A 14,587-nucleotide genomic window follows, 5' to 3' on the forward strand; every position below is an offset into this window, starting at 1 on the left:
CATTGCTAACTCCTTGCTGCCTTCTTCACCACTAGCATTTACTAGCATCGATTTCATTCAGACTTTAAACTGCAGCAGCTGAAACTGCCTGTTAACCTGCTAGCTAGCTAAACAGCCTGTTGGTGTAAAACACAAGCCTTTTAAGCCTGTACGCACAAATACTCACACTTCTGAGACTTAGCTCATGCTAACGAACAAGCTAATGTTTTCCTGCTATCAGGCAAAGACTTCTTTGAAGCACTATTTGACAAATTTTCTGTGACAGCTGAATGAATTTCTAACAGAAATTCTGAACAGGAAAGACACAATTTCGCAGTTAGCATGTTTCTCTAATAAGATGCCACAGAAAAACAACTCATGTTTGTTTGTTTTTTAGTGAAGACAGACCCCAAACTGGAAAATCCATCCATGCTATTTGAAGCGCTGGATGCTTCTGAATTCAAACACGCTTCCTTGAGCAAATTCTATAAATGGCACAGGGATATTTTTAGCAGAACTGCAAATGAAACACCCGCTAGAACAGTTGCCACATGAAGAAAAAAAAAAAAAGAATAAATTGTTCCTCCTCCTCATTCTGTTCTTCTGATATTAGTCAAATCTCGTTCAGACGGTTTTCGAAATGAAATCAAGATTCCAGCGAGCACATGATTTCGGGATTCCCAGTCAATGCTCTAGTTTTTCGCTTCAGCGGCTTATTTAGGGGGTCGGTGGGTAAATGTTTGGATTTCTGCTGAGGTGAAATGGGGTATTTCCTTCAGCTTTATTCGATCTTGCTTCATTTCCTGTCAGCTTCGACGCACCCCAAAGCTCGTTGATCTCGTTCTCCTTTAAAAATGTTAATTCCTTTCAGAAGGCTGCGAACCATCGACCCTTGAAGCGACCGAGTCGTTCCTACGCAAACGACGCGTATCGACTGGAGGTTAAATAAAGCGCCTGCGCTGCAAACGGCTGCGTGTGGAGACGCGTATGTAAAACCCGCGGGGTTATAAACAGACATTAAGTGTGCAAATCAAGTGGTTTACAGCAGGGGAATTCAATTTTAATTTGGAAAGCTCCTGTTCCATCTGGACCGAACACGCAAAGCCAACACATGACATGCGTGCTCTCGGCAGCAGGGCCGAAGCCAATTTACTCAACCTTTCGCAGCTGCACGCATCAGAGAGCACTCGCTACACTTTTAGTAGAGCTCTCTCGAAAACCCACGCTCAGCAAATTACACACAGCCCAAGCATCGCTTTAATTCTCCTTTAACACTCGGTTACTTTCCCTTCGGTAGCCCTGCGCCAGAGAAGTGCACTGAAGATAGAGATTCAAGGATTCGTGTCAAAAAGCATCAGGTATGAAAAATAAATAAAACCCTGCACAATGAACTGTTAGAGCTGAGAGTCTAAAAGCGGAAATCCTCTACCTCCTCGTACTTTCAGTGAAGGCTAAATATAATTCCGGGTCACGGACGCGGTGCTTAGTCCACCTGAAAGGAAGTCTGTGATGCAGAGATATAAATACCGACATCGTGATATTTTTACAATATTTTTTGTTGTTAAAATGACAGAATGTGACTGGAAACAAGCTTTAACTATATATATATATATATATCTATATATATATATATATATATATATATATATATATATATATATATATATATATATATATATATATATATATATATTAAATTTTGTCTAAAATTATAGATAATACATAATAGAATAATAAATAATTAAATGCATAAAAAGTTGTAGATAATTAATTATCTAAAATAAATTACATAAAATATATAGATATATTGTTAAGTAATTTATTTTACTTCATTTCATTTATTTCAGTTATTATAATATACTAATTAATATAAATATTAAACCTAATATAAAATTAAATATATGAAAATACAACAATTATTTTGTACACAATTTTTTAAAAAATTAATAATTAAAAATTAATAAATTAATAAATACACAGTTTTGACTGTATCTTTTATGCTATATGGGCTTGCTAAGAAGATGCTTACATATACAAGCATATTTATACGTTTCTTTGTTCTTGTTTCATTTCCAAGTAAACACTATCGCAGCCAAAAAAGCAATTCGACTCTGAATCGACTCGGGAAGTGAATCAAACCTGCCCTATCTAGACTAAGGCAAAGGACAGAGCTGTAGAGCTACAGAAATGCCATGTGTCCTGGATATTTACACAGACAAACAACGTAAATAAACCCTAGATGTGATCCAAAAAGAAACAAAAAAGAGGTTATTTTTTATAATTATGAAATTACTATTGAATTATCATTTAAAGGAAGTGCACTAGGGATTTGTGTCTGAGGAATGAAAGCGGACTTTTTCAGTTCTACATTCTCCTCGTCCAACATGCTTTTTTAATGAAAACACTTCATTAAACGGATCAATTCTGCTGTGATTCAGACAGGTGTGAAACGTCCACGTAGCACTTTTATACTTCAGACTACTTAACAACATGTATAATAACAGTATTATTATTGTTCTTTCTCTCTCCTATCAATTTTCACATTCTCTTGGTCTTTGTAGCAGGTTGATTCTGTTCCTCTGCCTAAACCTCTGAAGGAAGCCCCAGGATGGTTCTAGCTCTTCACAGCAGATCTCTAGAGGATGGCTAAAAATACCCCGGCAGAGAACAGGGGGCGATTAAAGGCAGGACAATGAGCAGCAGGAAGCAATTCTGAGGAAAGGTCAGGGGAAGAGTCCAGTGGCAAAGGCAAGCGGGGTGATGGAAAACGAGACGGAAGATCGGTGCTTGCTTCTCTTCATGCCTCCTCTTACAGATGAATCCCGACCATGGCTTTATTTCTCGGATTGATGGCGCTCTGGATTTCTGATAACACGGTTCACACAGGCGCTGGCTTTTCGAGCCACACTGACTCATGGGAGCTGAGTCAGAGCCGGAGGTACCGAGGCCTTGTTTTTATAGCGCACGTCATTTGGGGCTATTTTTAACCAAGTACGTGCCATTTATCAGGTTCTTGTGTTGGCGCTTCAGGAGTCGCGATTTGAGAGAATGAATGGAGACGGGTCAGGGGAAAGGGGGCGGGACATCTAGGTGGCATTATTTAAATGTAACATAACATCTTACTCTGTTACTGGGGGGGGACATTTGAGTAACTCGTACTCGAAATATTAGCTTACGCAACAAGTCCGCGAATATAGGTGGGAAAAAATACAGATTGTTATATCGTTCAACGACATAAAAAAAAAACAGCTTTGCATCATTTCTATGCAATTAAGACTCCTCGCTTGAGCTGGAGAGCCGTTTCTCGAGTGCCGCATCGCTGCACGCCATTTTCCCTATGGTAACACACCTGAACAACTTGCTAATTAACAGATGAGCTGAAGCATGTGTGTGGAAAACGTTAAGAAGAAGAAAAAACAACATCAACAACCACCACAGCACTACAACAGTCCAACATTTTACCCAGCGAAAGGCACAATTTCCATCTGTTTCTTGACAAAGTTTCATAATCTTGCAAGAGGATGTTGATTCTAAAGGATATTTCATCAAACCTCACCACCCCTTCCTCCTGGAAATGACATATCAACATATTCGAGGCGAGCTAAACTCGCAGCCTCGATTTTGCAAAGCCCTCTCGCTGCGTCTGCTTTCATCAGGTTTGCTGCATTTGTGCGTCTGCACCTAAAGTGAAACCTGACCTCGAAGCAGACGAAACAGAAACTGGCTAAATCATTTCTCCTAAACATGCCATCGCTCCCTCTGAGAGGCCGCTCTAGGCCAAAGTGCTCTCATCTGTTCCTGTTGAAGCAGGTACACATGCACTGACCAAATTCCTCTCTGTGGTTTGGATGGAGATAGTCACCAGACGTCATGTGATTTTTTTTATTTTTTTATCTTTTCCTCATAATCACAAAGACTAAAGAGAACTAATAGATTATGGCTCAGTAGTCTAAAGTAAGGAGTCTTTAAAAATTTTTCATCCAGAGTAAAAGATTTCCAAGGACCCTCTTAGAATCTGTGGAACTGATTCAATGTGAAGGACGAAATGCCAAATCCGTATCATTATTTCAGTCCATTCAAGTCATGAGAGCTTTTTTTTATTCCTTGAACTTTCCACTCATTCGAAACCCTGCGTTTCATATTAACAGGATTCCTCACTTTATTCAAAAGAAAGAAAGAAAGAAAGAAAGAAAGAAAGAAAGAAAGAAAGAAAGAAAGAAAGAAAGAAAGAAAGAAAGAAAGAAGTTAACATTATTTATATTTTTTAGGCGAGTTTTAGATTAACCTGGACAGGGCTAGTCACTTCAGCTTTTACTTTTAATTGTGATAAAATATCAAATAAAAACAACCTCGATTTCAGATCCAGACACACAGATCCCACTCCGAGACTCGTTTTCTTTTCTTATTTTTTTCTCTTTTTCTACAACAAAAAGACCGTCACGATGCTAAATGTTTTTAATAACAAAATAAGGTGCAAGCTCTTCTGTTACTCTCCTGCTATCACAACAGTCACCTTACAGAAAAACCTGAGAAGAAGGACAGCAAAATGTTGAGAAAACACACACACACCTCACTTGAATACTATCTTGTGTGTGTGATGTAACGAAACAACACCACATCTCATAGTTCACCACCGGCTGGAGACTTGCTAAATTTTTGTCGCAAACACAATGTGCTACGTTTCTTTGAAACAGTCGTTTTAACTGCGTCGCCGTACTACTATTACATTTTGCTAGCTATGATTCTAGCCATCAGTAAGGTTTCCGGCCGTGAGACCACTTGAGGCGACACATTACAGCTTGCTAAAGAATTTATCCAAGATTTGTCCAAGCTAGTGTCCAAAATATCACAGGTTGAAAAATCACAGGAATATTAAAAGCACCACTTGTTTATACCCTTAGATAAAGACTTTCCCCCGTCTATCGCTTGTGTATACGCTTGGATTGTGTCCTGTCTCCATTGTAAAGTCACTTTGGATAAAAGCGTCTGCCAAATGAACAGACGCAAATGGAATGTAAATGCAGATCACACGAGGTCAGCTGTGGTCATGAAACAAGGCCAGAGTCCAGTTTCAATAATTTGCCAAGCCCTCTTCCTCATGATCTCGAGATCTAGATCACAACAAGTGTTTCAATTTCAAGCCCCCTCTGCCAAAAACAGGACCTCACCCACCTGAGAAAACACAGACTGGTTGGTGCAGATTAAAAAGCAGAAGTAAAACTGGGGCAGTTAGTGACCACTTCACTCTGCTGAACTCCAGATCTCTAGAACAGGCTCTCGGGGGTTCATTCAGGGCTTTGTTCAGTTGGAGATCTGGTGAAAGTTACAACTACAAAGCGAGTAAGTGTGTGTGTGTGTGTGTGTGTTAAGTTAGAACCACATTGAGATTATTTTTAAATACATTATCAACTCTAATATAGCAGCCAACTAGTCTCTGATAGAACCTGTCTGTTAGAGATCTAGACACTGGTCACCAACTTCATTCAATTCAGAGGATCGGTATTTGTGCCTAGCTTAATTACCCCTCAATCTGCACCAAGCTCTGTATTTTGTCGGGTGGATGAGGTGCTCTCAGGGTCTTGGAGCAGGTGTAACTGATTGACGTGAACCAAACTTTGTAGAAAACAAGTGAAGTTAGTGACCACTCTAAAGTCCACAGTGCAGCTCTTTCAATGTTTTGCTGGTCTAGTCTGGGAGGCCCGGACTCTTCCCTGCAAAAAGTTTTGGGGCTTCCATTTTCACCTGAATACCACAACTGACCCAGACAGCAGGACCTGGTGTGTCCAGCTAGAAACTTAGCAGGGCTTCAAGAAGTCCAAGGCTGTACCTTGGTATACTGGATCGTCCTGCTTTGCTTGGCTGATGACACAAGCCTCATGTTCCTGCATCTGTTCTCTTCAACCATTAGCAATTGCATCATTCCATCTCAGAACACCAACTCACACAGCATTTAGACGAAATAAGTAAGCTCACGACTTACCAGACCACGCCGAATGCCCCGTATCCGATAGGCCGATCAGGCTCGATGTCCAGCTGCTGCTGTAGATGGTGTTGATGGTGGTGATGGTGCGCCTTGATGGCTGCAGCCTGCACCTGAGCGGGCGCCGCAGCCGCAGCCGGACCGGGAGCCTGTCCGGGTGCGGGCGACGGAAAGTATGGTTGCTGCTGCTGCTGCTGGCTCGGGTTAAGCATGACGGCGGCGGACGCGTGTTGCTGCTGAACAGGATGGACGGCGGCGGCTGAACCCGGAGCCGGATGCTGCTGCTGCTGCTGTTGTTGGAGATGGTGCTGCCCGGCATGGTGGTGGTGCTGGTGGTGGATCTGGTGCGGAGGAGGCAGGTGCGCCAGCTGGTGGTGGTGGTGCGGATGGTGGGCTGCCGATGCCACCGCCGAAGCGCCTCCGCTGTACGCCGCCATCATTTTGGCCGCGTTAGCAGCCGTGGTCCCGCAAAGAGCCATACGCACTCTGGGAAAGCCTGGAAGAGGGGGAAGGATGTCGGGGAAGCAAGAAAACAAGATCCGAGGGAGAAACCTCACAGGCCAAGATGATGAGAGAAGAAGCAGCCAGGGGGGGTCAAGCGGTCATGGATCCAGTGGATAGAGGCAAATTTAGAAAATTAAGCAAGATGTCATATCAGCAGGAGTGATAGAGTCACTCCCATTTTGGCCAGCTTTATCTTGCAAGATCTCTGACCTACTTCTGAGAAGATCCCTCGCTCTCTCTCTCTCTCTCTCTCTCTCTCTCTCTACCTTGCAGGCACAATATCAAGCATTCAGAAGATCCCTACTAGAAATGAAGAACAACAACAAAGAAAGAAAAAGAACGCAAAACTAAATTTAAAAATAAAAAAAAAATTGAAACTAAACAATGTTTGATGTGATGGAAAAAAACTCCCTCTCCCCCCGTGGTGGATGATCCAGTGCGCGGCCTTAGATCTCCCGCATGGTGGAGGTGGGAAGCACCTGGCCTCGCATCTGCTCCACCCTCGGGTTTATTTCCCTCTCCTGCAGTGTGAAAGGGGGAAACCGACGGATGTGTGTCAGCGTGGGAAATGCTGCATTCATCTTTTAGATCTCACTGCATGCCATGTCGGCTGATCCATGCACCGAGGCCGCGTCCACTGCCGGGACTGCATGCGGGGTTTGCAGGAGGAAGAAGTTATTTTACGCACGGCTGGAAAGTCGACCAAATTCCCTCCATATATGCCAAATCCGTCACCTATACGCGTGTATATTTACCTATTGACTCTATCATCGAAATGGATATTTCTTTTAAATAGTAATTTGCTCGCGCGCAGGATGGCTGGCACTCCGAAATTTGTTGCTCGCGCTCGAGAAAAGAAACAATCCCAGAATATCGGAAGTGCCAACGCCACTATGTATCTAAAATCCCCATGGTGGCGATGAGAAATGAGAGCGATCCTTTCCCTAGAAGGAGGAAAAAACAACAATTTCTCCCAAGGCAGCAGTCAACTTATTTTCCCCATCGATTCCTGTGTGTGTGCGCGCGCGCGCGTGCGTGTTTGCTTCCACTACGGCGTCGTTAGTTATTGTATCCAAGCGCGCGGATCATAAATCCGATTTAGGAAAAAATATCCAAGAAATTCTCCAGCAAACGAGAATAGAAAAACATCCAGTGTTGCTGGCAGTGACAAAACAAGCAGTCAGTGTCCTCCTCGGCTCACCCTCTAGCCGGATGGTGCTGCCAGGACCTAAAGACACACACACACTCAAACCATGAGTCCGGTTTCTGATCCCCTGCTGGTTCCCTACACTCGCGCGCTACCTACAGGATCATAAGAACAGGTTTCCAAGTGCACTCCGATCCAACAAAGCAACCTTTTGATATCCTGCCTCACACGGACATTGGAACGCCTACCTCTCACCTGTGATTGAAGGAGCTCTGACCAATCACAAAGCGAGTTTCGCGTTCATTGGTGCACGCCGGCCAATCCGTTGCCAGAGAAACGGAGACGGGTTGAACTGCCGAGTGCGAAACTGACTCCATTACGGCTCTAACCGAGGCGGCGCTGTTTCACGCGGCGACACGGAGATCTTGAGCCAAAATGGCGGCAAGAGAGCGCCGGTTTCACGCGGACGAGATTAGGCGAGGCAAACCGACCAATTGTCAGGCGAAACCTGAAGCGCGTTTCTGGGCTGAAATGATTGCCACCATTCGCTGGCCAATTATTCTTCAAATCGTTGATGAGCGAAGGGTAAAAGGTAAAGGGCGGCCAAGTTTGTGTGATCATGATTCATGTAACTTTATTGTCTTTGTCTGTGGATACAAAAAAAAGAAAAAGGACCTGATTGTTTGTTTGTTTGTTTTTTTTTTTGGGGGGGGGGAGTCAGGGTTTAAGAATAGATAACTAAATAAATAATCGGAATAAATAACCCGGGGGTTGTGGGTCAGGTGTGTTAGATGAAATGCAGGTTTGAGGTCTTTTCTAAACTTTTGTCAAAATATTACATGTTCCTTACGTCATGAATGCTTTATACCAGTGTTATAAGCGAGAAGGAACAGAGCTGGACTGAAACGATCTATTTTTCATTTTATGAGGATGAAATGATCCGTCATATTCTCAAAACTTTAACTAGTACTTCTTTAATTAAAAATAATAATATGATCTAAGGTAGATAAATGGACCTTGTACAACACTAAAGATTACACACAGCCTCCTGGATCTCTCTCGCTTACCTTCGCAGCAGATGTTCCTCATAATCAGGGATTAAAAGGGAAAAAAAAAGGCTGGACATGGAACCAAGGGACTGTTTTGGTAACCTGACTAAAAAATGACCCTCAGTGGCACACTTTAAAACTAAAAAAATAGATAATATATACACGTTATATGTACGTATTTCAAATACAGACTGAAATGTGATCCACAACACAGACCATAAAAAAGGTAGAGTTTATATATTGTTTGTTTTTATTTGACATTGTGTAGCGCTGACCGGTCTACACAACTGGCCATCTCTCTCTCTCTCTCTCTCTCTCTCACCTTTAAAGTAGGTATGGTGCTTATGTCCAGCGATCAGAAACACGCTGAGAGCAAAACTGCCCTTTTTTTTTTTACAGAATAAAACGAAACAAAATCAGTCCATTATTCCTCAAGATCATGCTGAGACACGTCGTTTGACGTCATCAAACATACAAAGCTCTCTGTTTACACGTGAAATACACCGATCAGCCATAACATTATGACCAATGACAGGTGACGTGAATAAGACTGATGATCTCCTCATCATGGCACCTGTTAGTGGGTGGGATATATTAGGCAGCAAGTCAACATTTTGTCCTCAAAGTTGATGTGTTAGAAGCAGGAAAAATGGACAAGTGTAAGGATTTGAGCGAGTTTGACCAAAAGGGCCAAATTGTGATGGCTAGACCACTGGATCAGAGCATCTCCAAAACTGCAGCTCTTGTGGGGTGTTCCCGGTCTGCAGTGGTCAGTATCTATCAAAAGTGCTCCAAGGAAGGAACAGTGGTGAACCGGTGACAGGGTCATGGACGGGCAAGGCTCACTGATGCACGTGGAGAGTGAAGGCTGGCCCGTGTGATCCGATCCAACAGACGAGCTACTGTTGATCAAACTGCTGAAGAAGTTAATGCTGGTTCTGATAGAAAGGGGTCAGAATACACAGTGCAGGACGGGTCAGGGCTGTTTCGGCAGCAAAAAGGGGACCAGCACTATATTAGGCAGGTGGTCATAATGTTATGCTTGACTGGAGTATATGAGTAAAAAAACTCCTGTAATCCTGGAGGAACTGATTTATACTCATACTTTAGGCCTGCTTTAATATTCTGTTTCACTTCCATAACACATCGTCACAATGGAACACAATGTGCTGTGATTTCTGTTTCACGTTGATCTTGCTTTTTTTTCTTCAACAAATGGAAACCACAGGACCGAGCAAATCATTGTTGTATAATTTTTGTGCCATGTATTTTTCTGTCGTTTTTTTCCTTTATTGTACAGCAGATAATATTTATTTCTTTATCATTCTGTTTTTGTGTTTCATTTTATTTTTAAAATATTTTTTACATTTTTTTAATCTTGGCTTCATCTCGATTTCTATTATAACAGGGAAAGAAGTCGTGAAGTCGAGAATTTCACTAATGTATTTGAAAAATAATAATTTTATGTGTAATTACTCACAGATTTCAGTACTGTACTTCACTGGGTTTTCGTCCTACTGTAACGTAAAAAAAAAAGAACTCCACTTGTGTGGTTAGACTTTCCACATCCTCAGTTCTGTCAGTTTCATTATCACATGGTAGAATCATTTGATTTTTGATTAGTTTCTGGTTAAAAACAGATAATATGATGAAATGAAGCCTTTACACAAGCAACACAAATGCATTTTACTTGTAGTGTTACAGTATAAAGCAGATTGTGAAGTTTATATTTATTTTAAAGTTTTTTGTCCCAACTATTTTGTATTGTAATTAATAAATAAATAAATAAATAAATAAATAAATAAATAAATAAATAAATAAATAAATAGTTAATAAGTTAATAGCATATAGGAAATATTCAAGGTGTGGGTTTATAACACTGCAGATATTTTTGTCTAAATAAATAAGTGAATTAACTAACTAACTAACTAAATAAATAACAAATAGGAAAGGTGTGGGTTTATAACACTGCAGATGTTTCTGACTAAAAATAAATTAATAAAATAAATGAATACATAAATAAATAAATAAATAGCATATAAGAATTATTTAACACTGCAGATATACACTGCAGATATTTTTGTCTAAAAAAATAAAGGATAAAAATAAATAAATAAATAGGGATTAGTCAAGGTGTGGGTTTATAATACTGCAGATATTTTTGCATTAAAAAAAAATAAAAATAAATAGAATATAGAAAATAATCAAGGTGTGGGTTTATAATACTGCAGATATTTTTGTCTAAAAAAGTAAATGAATAAAAATAAATAAATAAACAGCATAAAGGAATTATTCAAGGTGTGGGTTTATAATACGGCAGGTATTTTCTATCTAAAATATAAATGGATAAATTAATTAAATAAATAAAAATTCTTTCCTCCAGCTCTGTAATGTCATCTTTTATAATATTTCTTTTTTGTTGTTGATTGTTTGTTTTATTTTTTTTCTAGATGAAATTTCACACTTCATTTCCCTCAGTGTTATTCTTTTCGTGTCCGAGCCGCCCGAGCAGCAGCCTGGCCTCTCCGTGTGAAGCTGAAGGTGAAACCAAGCAGCACATAAAACTCCAGGAAAGGTGACTGCCGTAGGTTTCTCATTAAGTCTCGGCCCTGATTAAAACAAAGAGGCGAATCCCCTGGCCGGGTTTAAAATAAGACTGTCCTCTTTTAAGTGCAGTCCTAATTCTGATGGATGAGCGTGACGTGTCCCACATCCAGAGTTCATTTGGAGATGGATGTTAGAGAAAGCGGCGGCACTCGAAGCTCCTGCAGCTGACAGGAAGAGGGGGGGTGATTACTTTTCCCTCTCTGACCTCATGACCAGAAACTCAACTATAATCTATAGCGAGCTTAGAGAGTTTCACAGATCGATACTGTGCTGTGAAGAATCAGGAAACTCTTACTGCTCTTTGTGTGAGAGATCATCCTGTGTGGAATTCTGGGAAAATATTGAGTGGAGGATTATAATGCAAGTAAATAAATAAATAAATAAATGGATGAATGAATGAATGAAAAATTGTATTAATTAATTAATGATCTAATGAATAAATAAATGAATGAATAAATAAATAAATAAGTAGGTTAAATAAATAAATAGTTTAATGAATGACTTAATGAATGAATGAATTAATAAATTAATGAATTAATGAATAAGTTAATGAATCACTTAATGAATAAATAAAATAAATGAATGAATCAATATATAAATAAATAAATCATTGAATGAATGAATGAATGAATGAATTAATAAATAAATGGATAAATACATTTAAAAAATAAAATAAATAAATAAGGTAATGAATGACTTAATGAATAAATAAAATTAAATAAAAAAAAATGAATGAATGGACTGATCTGATCAGCCAAACATGTGGATGCAGAAAAAATTCCTAAAATCATGACACAGGTCAGGAGCTCAGTATCATTTCAGAAACTGCTGATTTTCACACACAAGTATATAGAGTTTACCCAGAAGGGTAAGAAAAACAAAAAAACATCCATATAAGAGAAATAAATCACCTTCATTGTGATAAGAGTAACACGTCGTTGATTACTTTCCTGTAGCAGCACACCGCATGCTGTTTCATTCAGAATCCACAGACAGAGTCAGTAGCTGTGGTGAGGAACAATCGTCGACTTCTCGTAAAATCTGTCTGATTAAATGTCAGCCGTTTTTTTAGGCCTTCTTCCTTTTTTTTCTAGTGCTGCTTCTTCAAACCAAACACCCAGCGTGTCTGTAAAGCTCAGAGATTATAAAGACGTGGAAACACTGCTGCGTGCTAATCTTAAAATAACCCCAAGCAAAGACAGAAAGAGAAGATGTTGTTACAAAAATAACGCTGTTCTTTCAGCAGAATAATGAACACGCTGCTTAATTCACTCAGGACCTGCTGTGAGCTGCAGCTACACGGGAGCACTGAGAGCGCTCGGCTTTAACGCTGGGGATGTGGTAGCTTAGTGGTTAAGGCGCTGGCCTACTGATCAGGAGGTTGTGAGTTCGAATCCCAGGTCCACCAAGCTGCTGCTACTGCTGGGCACTTAACCCCTTTGTGATAAATGTGAGTTGCTCTGGATAAGAGCAAATGCAGTACATGTTAAGATAATTTAAAACATCTATTCTGTGCAAACAGCAGATTTCTGCATGTACCTTTTAGTATCGTGACTTATGTTTATTAATCATCAATTTGTTGCTAAGCAACTTGGCAGCAAATCTTAGCAGTATTTATTATTATTATTATTATTATTATTATTATTTATTTATTTTTTTTATTTTTTTCTTATAATTACTGGATTGAGAAAAGTCATGGAGATTTGTTATTATGTACACAGAACATGTACATAATGAAAATTGCAAAATTATTGGCACCCACTGAGAAAAAATAAAGTACTATCGATCTCTTAAGACAAATTATTGCCTTAAGCTTATACCCATGGAATAATCTGTCTTTATAGATTATTACCAGAAAATAATCTATATTGGTTGTTGAGCTAAAAGAAATGCACAATTTTTTAAAATTTAATTAATTTATTATTTTTTTTATTTAATTTGTTCAGCATTTTTCAATGTAAAAGCTAAAAAAAGTTCATGCTTAAGATTTTTAAAAAAAAAATCATTTTTTTACAAAATAGATTTTAAAAAGGATTTGTAAAAAAAATGTAAAAGAAAATTGAAAAATGATAATATAATTTATATTATTAAATTTATAATTTCAATATTGTAATTTAATTTAAAATAATAATAAAACAATTAATACATTGTTTCTATTATGAATGCATGAATAAATAATTGTAAATAATTATACATGTGAGAATAACATTCAATAATTGAAAATTGAAATTCTAGAGCAATTCAGTTCTATAATTCTATAATTAAAAAATGGAATCATGTAAATAAAAGTGAATATTGAAGATATAAAGAAGATGCTGTGCGCGGAGGTGAAGCTCATACTGAGTGTAAAAAATGTATTTTCTCCTTAATTTCCTCACATTATCCTCTATAAATAACCACTTACATGCAACACGGTTTCTAAGATACAGAGGAAAAGTCAGCAGCAGTTACAGCAGCAGTTGAGGCACACCTAATCTGCTTGCTTGCTTGCTTGCTTGCTTGCTTGCTTATTTATTTATTTATTTATTTATTTATTTATTTATTTATTTATTTAAGTATATGGAAATGCTCATTTAATAATTCAACAGGAAAAAAATGAAAAAAAAAGAACAGAAAAAACTCTGTTATGATTTATAATGATTTTTGTTTAAAATATAATAATAATAATAATAATAATAATAATAAAAAATACTCTTATATACATACATTTTTGTGCATATATATATATATATATATATATATATATATATATATATAATTTTTTTTTTTAGAATTTAAAAAAAATCTTTGAATAAGCAGGAAGTCAACCTCATTTAATTATTTATATATTTATTTTATTTATTTTTTCTTTTGCATTGAATAAGCAGCAGGATGTCAACCTCATTAATTAAAGAATTAATTAATTAATTAATTTGCATTGAATACACAGCAGGAAGTCAACATCATTTGTTTATTTGTTTGTTTGTTTGTTAATAAATCAAGTGTGAGTCTCAGGAACGTGTTTTATCCAAGAGTTGTATTTCCTGAAGATCACATGGAGAAGAAATATTTTCTTGCTTTTTTTCAGTGAGGTTGCAATATGAGCTCAGTAAGTTTAATAATAATAATAATAATAATAATAATAATAATAATAATAATAATAATAATAATAATAATAATAAACACTCAACTATAAAGCTAAAGTTTTTTTCCATGTGATGATAAATGTCTGATTAATAAATAAATAATTAATTACACTTTCTTAAATTAAAATAAAATTTAAATTAAAATAAAAGACTACATGGCCACACAGTGGTGGAATCACAGCTGGATATTTCATAT

General features: G+C 38.1%; 1 protein-coding gene across 1 annotated transcript in view; it reads right to left on the reverse strand.

Moving 5' to 3' along the window:
• Positions 1-7,746, reverse strand: part of nlk2 (nemo-like kinase, type 2) — a 92,987-nt gene extending 85,241 nt beyond the window's left edge. The window contains exon 1 of the mRNA XM_058413421.1: positions 5,960-7,746. Within this exon, the coding sequence (XP_058269404.1) occupies positions 5,960-6,438 (479 nt within the window). The 5' untranslated portion in view covers positions 6,439-7,746. The remainder of the gene's footprint in view (positions 1-5,959) is intronic.
• Between the last annotated feature and the right edge of the window lie 6,841 nt (positions 7,747-14,587).

The sequence above is a fragment of the Hemibagrus wyckioides genome, linkage group LG17 (genome assembly GCF_019097595.1).
Source record: "Hemibagrus wyckioides isolate EC202008001 linkage group LG17, SWU_Hwy_1.0, whole genome shotgun sequence".
Lineage (NCBI taxonomy): Eukaryota > Metazoa > Chordata > Actinopteri > Siluriformes > Bagridae > Hemibagrus > Hemibagrus wyckioides.